Genomic DNA, 15,909 nt, shown 5'->3' on the forward strand with positions numbered 1-15,909 from the left:
ATCCGTCCTGGGGAGGGCCTGGTGTGCTGGCACGGGTCAGGATCCGTCCCGGGGAGGGCCTGGTGCACAGGGGGGCCCCTGCCCTGGGCTGGGCCTTTTCCCTGGCTGAAGGTTGTAAAGGTTTGGAGATGTGTGAGGGTCAGAAGGAACCTCCTTGTCCTTCCCTCTAGCACCAGAAGAGTTAATGCCTTCGTGGGGGACTCGGCTTTTTGGGAACACCGGTCACCAAGCCATCCCCTCCTGAGCCGGCTGGGCGAGCCCTGGCCACTCAGGGGCCAGGGCAGGGCGAGGCCGGGGGGAGGACGGTGCAGCGAGGACACGAGGGGCACGCGGGGCACCAGGCACCACGCTGGGGGACAGGGACGCCACCTCCTCCAGTGCTGGGGCTGGCTGGGTCGCTCTGGCTTCCCCGAAGCCCTTGGGCGACGAAGCGGCTCCTGCCAAGCCCCGTTCCCCCGGTGCCCCCGTGACCGTGCCGCCGCGGCACCGCCAGCCCCCGGGCACCCCAGCGGTGCGGCGGGAGCCAGCCCAGCCGCTGGATCCCCACGCCAGCCTCCTCCTGCTCCCGACGGCTACTCCAGGGGAGCAGCTCCAGCGGGACCCTCTCAGCCAGTGCCCACATAGGGTGGTGCCAGCATGGCATGGGCCCTGGGCACGATGGTGGCGATGGCTCCCCGGGAGCGGAGGCGGGAGTGGGACCCGATGCCGGGGGGCCTGCGCCTGCCAGAGGCGCTGGGTTCTGCGAGGTGGTGGAAGCACCAGCTCCTCCGGCGGGGGTGGAAGACTCGGCATGTCCCAAAAACCAAGTTTTGTTTTGTGTTTCTAAATCTTTAAAATCCAGAGTGTCTGAAAGGAGCTGTTGGGGGTTTTTTTGTTGTTTTGTTTTTCTTTTAAAAAGACTTTTAACATTCATTCAGTCAGTCGCTAAAAACTCCCATGAGCCATGGGCGTCCCAGGGGAGGGGTGCAGGCACCGCCTCGCCAGCATCTCAACAAGTCTAGAGATATATAGATTTAGTAAAATTATAACAAAATCAGGTGGCTATAGCTATAGCTAGATATAGATATATAGATATTTGTTCTCTCTTTTCAAATATATAGCTGATTAAAAAGATGCAAAATAAGGATGACTAGGACGGAGTGGGAATCCTGTAGTTCAGTATCATCTCTTGTAGATCATCAGCTGCTCTCTATATAAATGCACGGAGATTATATATTATCCATCAACGTGGCCCCCTTGGAAACAAGACCCCAAACCAAGAGGAAATAAAACATCTCCCTCCCTCCCCACCCCCCCCCCCACCCCCCCCAATTGAACGTTGGCAAAGCATTTTCTGCTGGATTCCCCACCAGCCTCCCTCCGACATCCCCAAACATGCTTCTATCCATGCGGTTTCAGTCCCTCTCTCACCAGGGCAACCGAGGGCGACAGGCAGAGCACCAGCACACAGTCCAGGGCTAGTCCAGGGCATCGCTCCTCCGGCTTGCACGGCAAGGCTGGCTGCTCCCCGGGGCGGCTCTGGGCGGGAGGGAGCAGCTCTGGGCATCACCGCAGGCGTCCACCCGGCCACCGCGCTGGGGCTGCCCTTCCACGGAGACCTCTGCGCGCTGGAGCCCTTTCTCTCCGAGCTCCGCCGGCAGGACGACCTGGCTTGGCCAGCCACCTCCGACCCCGGCAGGGACAGCCTGCACGGGGCCAGGGCCACCACCGCCACCGCGGTGCCTCCTGCCTGCCCTTCCTGACGCCGGCCCAGCGCCGGCGCCGGCCCTGCCTGCCTCCTGCAGCAGCCCCTGCCCTGCCGTGCTCCCACCGCGCCCGCCGGCTCGGAGCAGCTCGGGGTCTCCACACCGTGGGCTGCCCCGACCTGCCCGAGGCGGCGGCCCACTCCTCGCCCTGCTGCGCTCCAGCCGGCGTCTCCCTGCCTGTCACGCCTGGTCAACGTGGCCAGCGCTCGTCCATCGGCAGAAGCCCTCTCCCTAGCCGGGGCTCAGCTCCTCACTGCACCGCTGGCCCTGCCCCGCTCCCCACCCCAACCAGGTGTTGCCCTTCGACCACGGGGAGCCCGGGCTCGGCAGCACGTGGTGCCTCGGCCCCTCCGGCCACCAGCGACGCCCCTGGGGAAGAGCACATCAAGCGATATACAGGCCAGACTCTCTGGGAGGAACAGAAACGAGGATGTATTTCATGCAACATTCCTTGTCCCGAAGGCGTCGCGGGGCCGGCGGGGCCGAGCGGGGGGGTCTGCGTGTGCATGGCACGCCGGGGCGGTGTGGGAGCGGGCGGGAGCCTCTCGGCTCCGCGCCCTTCAGTGCAGTGCTCAGAATAGAAAGAGAATCAAAGTGGGTTTTATTAGTCTAGTAGAAACGCACCCCCCCCACCCCCCCCCCCCCCCATGGTGGCTCTGGAAGAGGCCAGCGCTGCCTGGGACGGTCAGCTGTCTACCAGCTGCTTGAGTGCCCGCTCAATGTTCATCCGGTGCCCGACCCGGGTCACCCCCAACTCCACAAAGTCCTCCTTGGTGAGGGCGGGCAGGTGCGTGCCCTCTATTTCATGGTCCTCAAACTTGTCTCGGTGCTCCACCAAATTGATGCTTTCCAGCCAGTCCCCGACGTCATACTTGTTCCACAGGTGGAGGGGTTTCTGCATGAAGGGCCGAGGTGGGTGGAGGGTGTGCAGGGGCGGCCCTGGAGAGGGGGATGGGGACGGGGAGCGGCTCCGGGCGCTCACGCTCCTCACCACAAAGCGCACCTCCTTGGGCTCGTGTGGGATGGAGAGGCTGGAAGATTTGAGGATGGTGGGAGGGGTCAGACCGTAGGGCCGGACGGTGCTGAGGGGCTCTGTCCGATCCAGAGCCGGCTTCACGGGGCTGGGGGTACGTCGGGTTACGGGGTAGCGACTGCCAGGTCGGACTGTGTACGTGGTCCCGGAGCTCCGCTGGGAAATGGTGCTGAGTTCTCCTAAACTACTGAAAAGTCTGCAGAAAGAGCGGTACAGCGAGAGAGAGAGGAGAGAGAGAGCAGAGGGCAGGGGTGAGGCGGAGGTCCCCAGACACAGGAGCACACACACAATATACACGGGGGGGGGTGGGGTGGGCTGCTGGAGGCCTGGGCCAGCCTGAGATGGGAGGGGGCTCTGCAGCGCTCAGGGGACACAGCTCGGAGCACTTCAGCCAAGACTTTCTTGCCAGCCCTGCCAGGGCTGTTCCAGAGGAGGTAAAAGAGGTTCGAGCAAGTATCTCCGGTTCCTGACCAAGCCTGCCCTAGCTGCCGCGGCTCTGAAGCCCATCGAGACCTACCAGGGAGGAACGTGGCCCTGCAGCCCGTGGGGTGCACGCAAAGACTTGCCGCGGCTGAAGACCCTGCACCTCGCCCCGCCTCGGCTGGTCGGCGAGAAGCGGCGGCAGAGCTGCACCGAAGCTGCGCCGGCGCCACCTCCTACTCGGGACCACCCGCCGTCTCCCCTCGCTATCGGCACTGCTGTCGGCGTGCTCTCCACGGACTCGGAGCAAACCAGCGCTCCCCAGCACATTGGGCAGTCGGGGCAGAGCCCCTTCCCGGGACAAGAGGGAACCTTCTGGCATCTCCCCAGGGAGCGGCGTGGGGACCGGAGGGCCGTCACACCCTCACCCGATCCTCGCCCGAAGGTGGTCAGCTCGTTCCTGTGGGTTGAGGCATCCCAGAGGCATCCAGACTGGTCTTGCCCTTGCACTACACCATGTCCGCCTCCCCGGCCTGCACTCTGCACGGTGGTGGGCACAGGCCACGGAGCCGGGCAGGGGCAGCCCCTCCTGCAGCACTCGGCTCTACCCACTCGCCACTACGAGAGCCTCTGATGGGGGGCACGCCGGGCTGCAAGCACGCCTTCCTTCTGCCCTTCCCTCTTGCCCTTATCGCCTCCCCCGGCGCAAACAAGGGCTCTGGGCACACGAAAAGAATCGGATCTAAAACCTGGCAAGGCAAGATCATGGAGGAGAAGTCCCTGGAGCGCAGCGAGTGCCTTAGCCCGGGAGGCCTCAGGAACGCACGCTGCTGGGCCTGGCTCTGATCATGCCCTGCTTTGGGGTCTCCTTCCACAAGCACCCACCGCTGACTGTGGCTGGGGACAGGGCTCTGACCAGGAGGGACCTGGGGCTCTGGCACGGTCTCTCTGTCCTGGCTGTGAGAGCCCACGCAGCACCCTGAACCCACCCCGGCTTTGGCTGCTGCTCTGCGGTAGCTTCGATCGAGGCTGCGGGGTCTCGGCTCCGAGGAGGGCTCTCAACAGGGGCTGGGGGGCCTGGATGCTCCCGCAGCAGAAGTGCTGCAACCCAGACTGAGCATCAGCTGCATCAGCCCTGGGCCAAGAGATGGCGTAACCGGGGCTGGGCTGGTTCTCTCTTTGCTCAGCAGTCCAGGACCACTCGTTTGGGTCAAGCAGTGTCAGTTTGCTTCTCCTCCGAACTAACCGACAAAAAGAAACCAAACGGCAGCTCCCTGGTGCCCGGATGCGACGCCAGCTATCAGGCGAGCAGCCCTCGGGGCTGCCTGCACGGTGCCGCGCGTGCAGCCCGGCGCAGCGCGGCACCTCTGCCTCCCTGCCACCCGCCAGGCTCTGCCCTCCCAACTCGGGACCCTCCTGGAACAGATGGACGCTCTGGAAACCTGCTGCTGGCAACAGGAGTCCAAGGGCTACGGCTAATGGCACGGACCTGCCGCCACTAATGCCACCACACAAGATCCGCACTTCTGGGAGGTCAATAAGCACCGGTGATTTCTGAGAGGGACGGCCCCGAGAAGGTCAGCGGAACACGGGTATGAAGGTCTGTTCAGTCCGTGGGCTGAGGCACATCTCCTCTTATTCTGATTTTCCTGCCACCTTGGCACAGAAAGCAGGCAGGCTATAAAGAGGCATGACGATGAATCACATTTGGGAAGCTCCATCAATACAGAAGAGGAAGAGCTGAACGACCTTGAGGGCTGCGGTACAAGAAACAGAACGAGAAGTGACAGTACAAAGTACTGCTCAGAGGGCTGGCAAAGGATCTCTGCTCTCTGCGGGACGCGACAAGGGGAGAGAAACTCTGGGTCTGCTGATAGACCCCAGGAGGGGGTGGCTGGGAGGCACCAAGGTAGCATGGCCATGGAAAGGCGAAAGAAACGCTGCGAGATCGAAGGTGTGTATTTCTCACAGACATAAGGATGCATTCCTGTCACCACAGGGGACAGCACCACCCTCTCATTTGAAATCCTGAGCACAGCTCTGGTCACTCACGTTCAAGAAAGGTAAATGGGAACAGGAATGGCTGCAGACACAGCAGCCGGCGTGCCAAAGGCTCGCTGAACCTGCCCAAGGTGGGACTGAGGGGGAAGCTGCTGTCAGAGCCTGTGAAAGGAGAGACACTTCAGCTGGAGGGTACCGAGACCTGCAGCAGCCCTGTGCTCTCCCCACCGAAGCGGTGGGTGCCCGACGGCCATCTGGCAGCACGGGCCTTGCCAACGGTGGAGACGCAGGTCCCACAGAGACCCACGCCACGTGGCAGGCTGTGCCGCGAGGCCTCCCTGGCTCTCGGCACGGTTTCCTTCTTGTTTGGCGGCTTACAGGGACGTCGGCTGCTCCTGCTCTTGGGGAACAGGACTGCTGGAACCACACGTGAGAACTCAGCTGTGCGCCCAAGCTTCCACGGCTGGCACGTCCTTGCCACGAGACGGCGCTGCCGCGGCAGACCTTTCTGGGCACGGCTGGTCAGCAGATGTAATCTGTCAGTCTGTTCTCCTCTGCAGAGCACCGGTTTGGTCAGCGCAACGCACTGTTGGCTCCCAACACCTTCAGCAGCGATGTTCTGCCAACCACACGTTGCGCTGCAGACAGCCCACCAGTCTCCGATGTCCCGTCCAGCTCTGAAGGCTGACTTCATCGTGGGCCATCAGTCCAATTATTCGGTCACAGGCACTTCATCCTGCTCTGAAGGCAAGGAAGTTTTGCTGGACGCGACCGTTCACAAGCAGCACCTCAGCCCAGCCTCCCTTCCAAGGGCTCGCACGTCACACAGCAACAACATCTGCTGAGAGGGTTTTTTCCTGGATCACTGCTCTTCATTGCAGGTTTGTGTTGGCACGTTGCGCGTTTTGCCTGAGGAATACGCGCTGAGAGAGATGCGCACCAGCCAGCTGTAGCCCAGCTGAGGCCAAGTCCTGCCACGTTTTAGGATGCTGCTGTTGAGGACTTGGGCTTTGTCAGGTTTCATGAACACCATGGCACTGTCCACTTCTTTAGGCGACACCAAGTCAATGCAACCAGGGAGCTTAATGAGACAAATGAAATGCTTTCTTCCCTTTCCATTTCTGGTGGTGCTCCAGCTGGGCCTTGGAAGACCAGCAGCCCGGAGCTGGTGGGATTGCTGGTTGCCAAAGGCTTCTCTGTGAGCTGGGATGCGGCAGCTCTTGGAAGATCGCTGTCGCAGGGCTTCAAGCTTGGCTTCTCTGAACACGTGAAATCCAGGTTCTGGCTGCTCTCAACCCCTGTCCCGCAGCGCTTGGTGGTGGCAGCCTGTCAGCACCAGCAGCACTAGTAGATTGGGTGCCGGGACTGCTTCTTCAGCGTGGCCAGAAAAAGTCTTTTGAGAGGTAGAGAACAAGGCCTGATTCGTGCAGGGCAGCACATGCGTGGAACTGACTGGAACCAGCAAAGAGGGAGAACAGGTCTCATGGGAAGCAGTCTCACAAGCAAAGAAACACCAGCTTGATGAAAAAGGAAGTTCTAACCAAAGAAAGAGGGATTATGCATTTGTGGGACAGCTAATTAAGCCTTCCGGGAGTACTTTTACTGAAGGTATTAAAAAGCAGATTTCTTGAATGAGTCACTAATGGATGAGGATTCTTCCTTTGAACTCTGTGTCTCGGCCCAAACTTCTTCAAGAGTAACAAAGGCGAGGGCAGATTCAGCCACAGAGGTAACGCACTTCTAATCACTCCGAAGAGAAACGCTTCGCTTTTGCTCGACAAGTCGTTCGTGTTGCAGCTCTTGGCTGCCAGGTGTTTTCATACAGGCCTTCAAAGGCATCTCCACTGCTTCTCATCAGAGCTGCACGAAGGACTCGCCTCCTGCGACGAAAACCTTCGTTAACCCATGAGCGAGACACGAGACTGCTCTCCTAATTCTCCATCGGTGCTCGGCACACCCGAAGGCTCCGATGCAGAGCTCGGCGCTATCTGTGACCGTGGCCAGGCTGCGCCTTAGGGCCAGGGTTGGAGACTAATCCTCTCTCTCGCTCTTTGCTTGACATGCAGATGGACACTTTGAGGCCTCCTGCCTAGAGCGGTGCATGCACGGGGCACGTGGCACCTCTACAGCTCCCGTTTTGAAAGGATTTTGTCTTCCAGAACTGGCTCACGAGAACTGTCCCTGAAAAGGGAGGACAAAGGGGAGGAGTACAGAAAGGAAGGAAACTCTCTCGGGATAGCCCCCAAAACCAGAACCAGAAGGACTTGTGCGACGGGTCACCATGGGAATAACACAAGGACATCTCGCTGGCACGAGCCGGGCGCTCTCACACGCCGCTTTGCAAGCGAGAACGGTGCCCAGGGGAAAGCAGCACTGCCCACTCCCTGCCTGCGCCCCAGCCCTCACTGACAGGCTCCGCTCCGCTGAGTTTTCCTTCGGAGGGCGGCTGGCGAAGGGGTACGGGGCTGTTTCAAAAGCTGGACAGAAACACGCTTCTTCATGGGACCCTGAGGAAGCCCCGCTGACCAGAGGGCCAAGCAGAACCTCATCAAGAAGGCGCCAGGAAAGCTCTTCTCTCCCCGGAGCAGGGTGCTCCGCCCCGACAGCGAGCGCCCGGGACGCGGGGCAGCACCGCAGCCACCCTGCTCCAACAGCGTGCACGGCGCCGGCGGCAGCCCGCGCTGCATCGCTGGGAGATTGATGAGTTGTTCTCAGGGACCGTTTGCCAACCCACTGCTCTTCCTCAGCTACTGAATTTTGGCAAGAAATTTGCTCCTGGCTCTCAGCAAAAGGATCTGAAGAGAGGATAAGCTTACCCCATAAAGAAAGCCCGGAGGGAAAAGGGCGCCCAACAGCGCGTGAGGCTTATCCGAAGAGCTACTGAGAGCAAGGGTTTTCACTGAAGGCGATCTAATTTCCTGCTGTCATTTTTTCTTAGGACTCTACTAAGCAGCCAGCACTTTCATTAGGGAAGATAAATCTGGCCCTTCTGAGCTCTTCTCTTTCACAGGAGAAAAACAAAGCGATGCTGGGAGGGAACACCTGCAAAACTGCTACAAACAAGTGGAGTTGATGGTGCCCAATGCCCTGGCCCTCCTGAAGGCAAGGCGGGAGCTCCACCAGCACCTGGAGGGCTGATGATGCTAAGAAGCACCTTCAGATGAACATGAGAATGAGCAAACCAGGAGAGGACTGTTAAATTCCCTGACCCTAAGGGCTGCTACACTTCTGCATGGAGTCTCCTGAGCAGAACTGAAGGCAGAACCGACGGGCAGCACTCACGCACAAAGCCCTACAAATCAGGCAGCTCGGTCCTACAAGTCACGGCCTGCGGAGATCGACGACCTCAGGCACAGCTCCTGTGCTCGGGCACATGTTGGACTTACAATGCACAGACAGCTCAGCAGCGCTGAACATGTGCAACTGGGCTAATGGTTCCCCAAAGAGCTTTCACAGGGGCCAGAGACTTTTACAAAGGGGCTCAGCGACTGCACTGGGAATGAGCCATAAAGCTGATGTTTTCTGAAAGCAACTTGCCCAAGTACAGCTTGTACCCCCGTGCATGAAACCGGCCCACTGCAGTGGTAGTGCAGCACTTCAGACTAGCGTGCCACCCGCCTAGGAACCCCAGGTAAACTTCCCAAATCATCAGCTTCTGCCTAGACGACATTTCTAGTGGAAAGGTACACATTTTGGGGAGAACTCAGAAGCAGGGCACCTCTAGACCCCTTTTCTGAGAAGGATGGCTCCTTTGGACCAGACTGCAGGTCTGTTCCCTTCAGGAAGGTGGCCAGTAAGCGTGCCAAAGAGATCAAGGGGGTAACCTGTTAATTGGGTGTTTGGCAAAACAGCCCGCGCGGCACCAGGCAGGAAAGCCCTCTGGACACCCCACGGTGTGGTGGGGAAGGTGAGCCACGAGGCGCTCGAGCAGAAGGAGGCTACGGGGGGTATCTGCAGGGGCTTCACCTCGCACTGGCTCTCCAGCAAAGCAGCTGCACCTCACTCGTGCCAGGGCTCAGCTCCCTCAGCCATCAAGGAGGAGGAAGCTCAGCATCCAGAAGGCAATCCCTCTTCTCCTTCCACAGCCCATCGAGTTGTTACGGCAACCAACATGCTTAGGTCTGAGCCTAGTCTTTGGCAAGTGGCAGCCCACGCTCGGTGCCTGTCTTGGCCCAGGTGCTCAGCAAAGCGGATGCCGTAACACCACAGGAACTCCTGTCTTCAAGGAGGAGGACCTGGGGACAGCCAGGCTGGCCAGCCTCGCATCAAGATGATGGAGCAAATCATCCTGGAAGCCATTTCCAAACATCCCAACAAGAACGTGATCAGGAGTAGACAGCAAGGCTTTACAAGGGGGAAATCCTGATGCCTGGCCAACCTGGCAGCCTTCTGCGACCAAACGACGAGGGTGGTGGGTGAGGGACGAGCAACGGGCTTTGTTTCTCTTGACTTAGCAAGGCTTTCAAAAGCGTCTCCCATAGCATCCTCACTGACAAGCTGGTGAAGTATGCACTGGACAAGTGGAAGGTGAGGTTGACGGCGAACTGGCTGAACTGCGGGGCTCTAAGGGCTGTGGTCAGCAGCATCAAGTCCAGCTGGAGGCTAGTGACTTGTGGGGTGGGTATTGGGGCCAACACCTCTTAATGTCTTCATTAAATACCCGGATGCTGGGGCAGTCGGTATCCTCAGCAGGTGGAGATGATACATATTTTGTGCAGATGACACAAAATGGGGGAGCAGCTGACAGACCAAATGGATGTGTCTGATACACCTCAGAGCATCCCTGGCTGGCTGGAGCAATCTCATGAAGTTCAACAAAGGGAAATGCAAAGTCCTGCACCTGAGAAGTTGGGAACCACCTCATCCACCAGTACAAGCTTTGCAGAGAAGGACCCGGGGGTGCTGACAGACACCAAGTTGAGCACAAGCCACAAAGTGCCCTGCAGTAAAACAAGGCTGTTGGTGTCCTGAGCTGCATTAGGAACAGCGCTGCCAGCATGTTGAGAGAGGTCCTCTCTGCCCAGCAGTGATGGAGCACACCTGGAGTCCTGTGTCCAGCATTGGGCTCCTCAGTACAAGAGAGACATGGACTTACTGGAAAGAGTCCAGTGAAGGGTCACAAAGATGATTAAAGTATTGGAGCATCTGACACAGAAGCAGCGACTGAGAGAGCTGGGACTGTTCAGCCCGGAGAAGAGAAGGTTCAAGGGGACCTCATCAGCATGGGGTTCAAGGGGACCTCCTGACGGGAGGAGTAAAGAAGATGGAGCCAGGCTCTTCTCAGTGGCGCCCATGACAGGGCAAGAGGCAACAAGCACAGACTGCAACACAGGAAATTCCACCTGAACATCTGAAACCCCTTGTTCACTGTGAGGGCGACCTGAGCACTGGCACAGGCTGTCCAGAGAGGTGGTGGAGCCCCCATCCTTGGAGATATTAAAAACCTGACTGGACAATGTCCTGGGCGCATGCTCTAGGTGGCCTTGCTTGAGCAGGGGTGGGGACACCAGACGATCTCCACCTCAACCAGCTCATCTCCACCTCAACCATTCTGAGAGCCTGTGAATTCACAGCGTGGAGGACCAGCACAGACCTGCGCTCAGCCAACAGCAAACGCCCCGATGAGAAAGCAGTGATGCGCAGAAGCCTGTTCTTCCAGGTCAAGCCTTTTTGCTGGAGCTGCCCAGTGGCTTTATGCAGAGACTGCTTGAGCTGAGAGACCTTTGGGCCTTCCTCCAGACCTCCCTGCCAGTGCCCTCAGCCTCCTGGGGTGCACAGGCAGCAAGCAAAGAGCAATGTATTCCTGCAGCACCATCAGTGCCTGACTTTCCCTGCCAGCCCCCACCATTTCAGTACCGGCTTTCACTCCTCACTGCCTGGTGTGCACTGGAGTCACCAGGAGCGTCGCCAGCATCAGGTGGCCACAATGCATGGGGACTGGGCTCTTTGGCCCGCCCAACCAGATTTTGCCCTCAGCTGCCCATCTCTTTACATTTATCACACTGAACTTTCTCTGCTCTCATGCAGGTCACTCACTTAGCTTGGAGAGTTGCCCTCTAACTCATCACTGTCCTCTCTAAGTTCAGCGTTCCCCAAAACTTCATGTTTTCTGCAAATCACGAATTCTCATTAATCATGGTGGTTTTCATACAAGTCATAAATCTATTAAATGAAATGGGACCTACTACAGAAGACCTGTCTACTATTAACCTTTTTCCACAACAAAAACCAACAAGCTACTTTGACTCTTCATTGCTGGCATTTTTTTTTTCCTCTGTAAAACATGTCCAGGCTGAAGTCTTGCTTCTTGCTCTGAAAGAACTCCTCAAGATCAATAATCCCTCTCCTACGCCTCCGATACCCGGCTTCTGAGCCACAGTCTAGAACAAGGACGGCCAACTTCGCTGCGGAGAGAGGGGCGGCTGGCAGGAGAGCACAAGCTTGCTGCCCGGGAGCACTGAGCAGGGAACAAACGGCTCCCTCGAGCCAAGTGTCTGCAGGGCCAGAGCTCGCTGCGTTCAGCTCGGGTCTCATCGCGGTGGCCAACCACGGCCGATCCGCTTGTCATCTTCCATCTGGCGAGGGGGATGCGAAGGAACCCAAAGCACCCGCTGGAGGTGCTCAGCCACCGCGCAGGCAGCGCGCCGAGACTTAATCCCCAGCGGAGTGACGACCTCCCAGCCCGGAGGAAGAGGAAGGTACTCAGGGCGACGAAGGAGCCTATGGAGGACAAACCTCCCTGCCTGAAGGCACACGTACCACCGACACGCCTCTGCGCCGGGGACTAGTCAGAGCCAGTGCCTCCCGCATCCATGTCACACCACGGTTCAATGCCAACCTCTTCTGTTTGCAGAAAAAGGAGGGGAGAGCTCTTAGTTTGCACACTGAAGAAGTGAAGTCCTTCTAGATTTCCTCAGTCTGCTTGGGATCTGACTTCCTTCTGCTTCTTGCACGAGCAGACAAGGGAAGAAGCCCTGGAACTGGCATAGATTCAGCATCTTCCCTGACACTGGGGATGACAAAGACACAGGAGAGCTGATCCCTAGAGCTGTAGCGGCGTGAGTCAGGCCAGCTCTGCGCTGCTACTCGGATGTTCAGCCAGAGACCCTCATTTTTTAATAAACCCTCATGCCAGATCATGCAGGACCAGTGAAGTTCTGACCACACTCAGGGCTGCAGGACAGTCGTGCAGGGATGTGGCCAGAAGCTCCATGAGCACAGGAGCTACGAGAGGGAGAACACTTTACAGTACAGCTGTGGATAACTACTTTTAAAAAAACGGAGTAACAAATGAGGTCGCTTAGGCTGTGACTTCCTACACGCCGCAGCACGGGGCGGTGAGTCCTAACCTGCCGCGGGGCTGAGCCGCTACAGCTACACTGCGTGGGCAGCACCAGGCAGGCGTCCCGGCTGGGGCGGGCGCTGGAAGCAGCCCGTGCGTGGCAGTTGGGCGTCAGGAGAGCCATGACCCACCACGGCAGACCCCGGCAGCGCGGGACGAACCCTGGTCTGACCTGCGCAGCTGGCTCCGCTGGCCTGGCATACGGCAGAGGACGATGAGGGAGGGACTTGCCCACAGTCAGGGAGCACCATCACGCACAGAAAACACCAACCATGAAACACTCTGCGCAGACTGGTGGGGACAGGAACACGAACAGCTCCGCAGAAGCCGAAGGCAAGCAGACACAAACAGAAAATAAGGCACATGTGTCACGTTGGAAGATGATGTGGACCCAACTGAAGCAACAGAGGAAGGCCTGTACATTCCAGCCCTGGATGCCTTCAAAGCCCAGCAGGCAGCTCTGGCTGCGCTTGTGGGAAATGCCTGAAGAGACCAACAGTGGGGGCATGAAGCTCTTCTCACCTGAGGAGCGTTTCAGACTGACCTGGAGGAAGCTACGCTAGGATTAACGAATGATTTTCTGGTGTCTTTGCCTAATCACTTCAAGCAGAGTACAAAAATCCACTCCAGAAAGCCATGGTGATTGTCACCATCCAGGGAGGACAAAGCTGAAGATCTCAGCAACGGGATGGTGTCACTGATGAAACCATTTCTCCTGCCGCTATTTGTTTCCCCTCTCATAACAAGTAACAGTTTTTCTCTTCTTCGCTCTGTATAAATTCCTCCATGGGGGAACAGAGCTCACCCCTGCCACTGCTGGAAGGAGCGAAGAACTTGTGAGTTTTCCTCAAGCTGTCGTGGGGAAGCAGGGGGTGTGTTGCGGGGGACAAAACGGGGAACCCCGTGTGGTGCCAGGATAACCGAAGGATGAAGCTGCTGCTCTGAAGCTTTGGGTTTTGCCGCAGTGCGAGGTGCAACCAAAGGCCGAGTCCTGAACTGGGGTGATGCTGAAAGGGTGATATTCACCTACAGACTGTCCACTGCCCCGGGTCCTTCTGCGACTGCAGTGCCTCTCACAGAGAGTTCCCACACCAGCCTGCCATGGTCAGGTGAGAGCAAAGGGCACTGTTGCTGGGTCTGTTTATTTTTGTTTGCTCTCCCAAACTGGGTATAAGACATTATCCTAACCAAATGCAGAGGCTGGATCTGCGAAAAAGCCAGCCAGCCATGAAGACCCTGGAGGCATATTCCCTTTAGGGGCTTCTCAGTGTAATGTCTCCTTCCTGCTTCAGAACTGCCTTTCTTTCCTCTCTCACTCCGTAATTCCCCTCTCCTCTTTCATCACACTTGCATCATTCTTGCTGTTCACCAGTAGAGCATCTTCCCCTGACCTCAAAAGACTAACTGACCTTCCCAGCTCACCACACTGTCCTACAAACTTCATCAGGACCTGTCTCCGGGGTCAGAACAGCCTGTCCCACCTTCTCCCGAGCTCCTGGCTCACAGCCATGGGCGTCTGACCTGCAGCAGAGCACCTCTCTGCTCAGCAGCCTCTGCACAGAAGATGACGGGATGGTGAAAGCCACCGGCTCCTGGCAGAGCTGTGGCACTTGATGCCCGGCTGTCATTTACTGGGACCCTGGTAGCACCTAAAGATTCAGAAGTGAGGTCCTGGTCCAAACAGTGCCCAGAAAAGGACTCAGGACTCTTCCTACTTCTTGTTCCTTGCTGGTCTTGGATGAGCTGGGGGAGGGCACGTTTGTGTCTGGTTTTCAGTTCCCGATTCCCAGTGCTGAGCTCCAAGAGCCAAGGCACGTCCCTTCTCCCGTCATCCCCGATGGAGGGCCCTGGGGACACCACGGCGTGCCCTGCACCGCAGCGTGCATGGCAACGTGGCTTCAGGCAGCCGGCGTGGTGCTCACTGTGAGTGCCAGGGGCAAGAAGAGAGCAGCCAGTGCTGCTCGAGAAACGCTGGGCTTGCCTCTCGCTGCGCTGGAGCCCCGGGACGGTCCCCTGAGCCTCAGGACGGGCACCGTGGCTGGACGGACACCGAGGGTTCATTGCTTTCCTTCAGACCCAGCTTGCCCTGCAAATCTCACCAACAACTAAAGCCTGAGCCTGGGTTACGGGCTCCGATCCTGCCCAGTGACAGTGCTGGGCTGGGCGTGGGGCTGAGCACCCCCTCGCCGTGGTTCGTGCGGGTCAGCGCTGCCCGAGTCCCAGAGCCCGAACCCCGCCGTGCGCTGAGGAAAGCAGGTCTGAAACTTTACATTTCAGGTGACAAATTTTGTTGCAGGAGAAAACAACCATGGTCATCAGTGAATGCCTGACCCTTTGTGAAGCTCCTGAGAGGCGACGCCGGCCCATCGGGGTTTTAACCGTGGTGACAAGAAGGTTAATCTACAGGGTCGGAAGAAAGCTAATTACGTACGCAGAGCTAACCCCATGCCTCTAGCCAGCAGCAAGTGCTTGTGCATCTGGACCGATGGTGCCTCAGATCTGCTACAGAATTGAGCCTGCTCGCTGGCGCACCCTAAAAACACCCTGGGTTTACAGCACCCAGGGAATTAAACGCAAAAACCTGTGCTAAGAAAACGCTCAAGGCGCTCGGCTAAGCCGGCACCCGTGAAAACCAGCACAGACTGCATACCCAGGTTCATCACCGATCCTTTTGGACCAAGACATCACCTAACCATAACCCTAACTCTAAAGCTAACCCTAACCCTAACCAACTCGGGCAGCAAACGGGAACAAGGCCCGGGCAGCGGCTGTGCCTGCTGTTCCCCTCTCCTCCCGTGTCTTGCACGCTGGCGCAGCTCCCAGCAAGGGCTCCCTCCGCCGCAGGGCAGCGCAGGAGGGTGCGGGGAGCGGTGGGGAGCGCGGGGGGCCCGCGGCAGCACCACGGGCCTGGGGCTGCGGCCCACGGGAAAGCACCAGCCAAGGCTCCGACACACCCACGCTTGTCCCGCGGGAGCGGAGCCCCAGCCCGTCGGCAGGCTCGTCCGGGCGGCTGCAGCTCACGCCCGGAGTCAGGCAGGGGTGCTGGGTGCGGGCGAAACAATGTCCAAAGCTTCCACACAAACAGGGCTGCGCAACAGAGGGGAAACATCAGCTGACGATCACGGTCAGATGGTGCTGGACGGGAGCAGGCACAGCCATTGTCTGAAACGCTGGCTCAGCGGAACGGGGACGAGCCGGCTGCCATTCAGCGCAGCCAGCCGTCATCCCCCAACGCTTTCTGACCAGCCGGTGCTGCCGCTGGGGCTGCCGGGCAGCGTCCTAACGACGTGGGGGCAGAAAGAAAGACTGAGCAGATGACACTCGCCCTGTCCTGCGGCAGGCAGCACAAAGCTGAGGGATGAGCCGAG

The 15,909-nt window shown here is 58.5% G+C and overlaps 1 protein-coding gene across 2 annotated transcripts in view; it reads right to left on the reverse strand.

The window, feature by feature from the left end:
* Positions 1 to 2,430: 2,430 nt before the first annotated feature.
* The window catches only part of SHANK3 (SH3 and multiple ankyrin repeat domains 3), a 342,763-nt gene continuing 329,284 nt past the window's right edge, over positions 2,431 to 15,909 (reverse strand). For both annotated transcript variants that reach the window (XM_086475378.1, XM_086475373.1), the window contains one exon: positions 2,431 to 2,974. In XM_086475378.1, the coding sequence (XP_086331504.1) occupies positions 2,431 to 2,974 (544 nt within the window). The remainder of the gene's footprint in view (positions 2,975 to 15,909) is intronic.

This window comes from Leptosomus discolor, chromosome 1 (assembly GCF_034619465.1).
Source record: "Leptosomus discolor isolate bLepDis1 chromosome 1, bLepDis1.hap2, whole genome shotgun sequence".
Taxonomy (NCBI): Eukaryota; Metazoa; Chordata; class Aves; order Leptosomiformes; family Leptosomidae; genus Leptosomus; species Leptosomus discolor.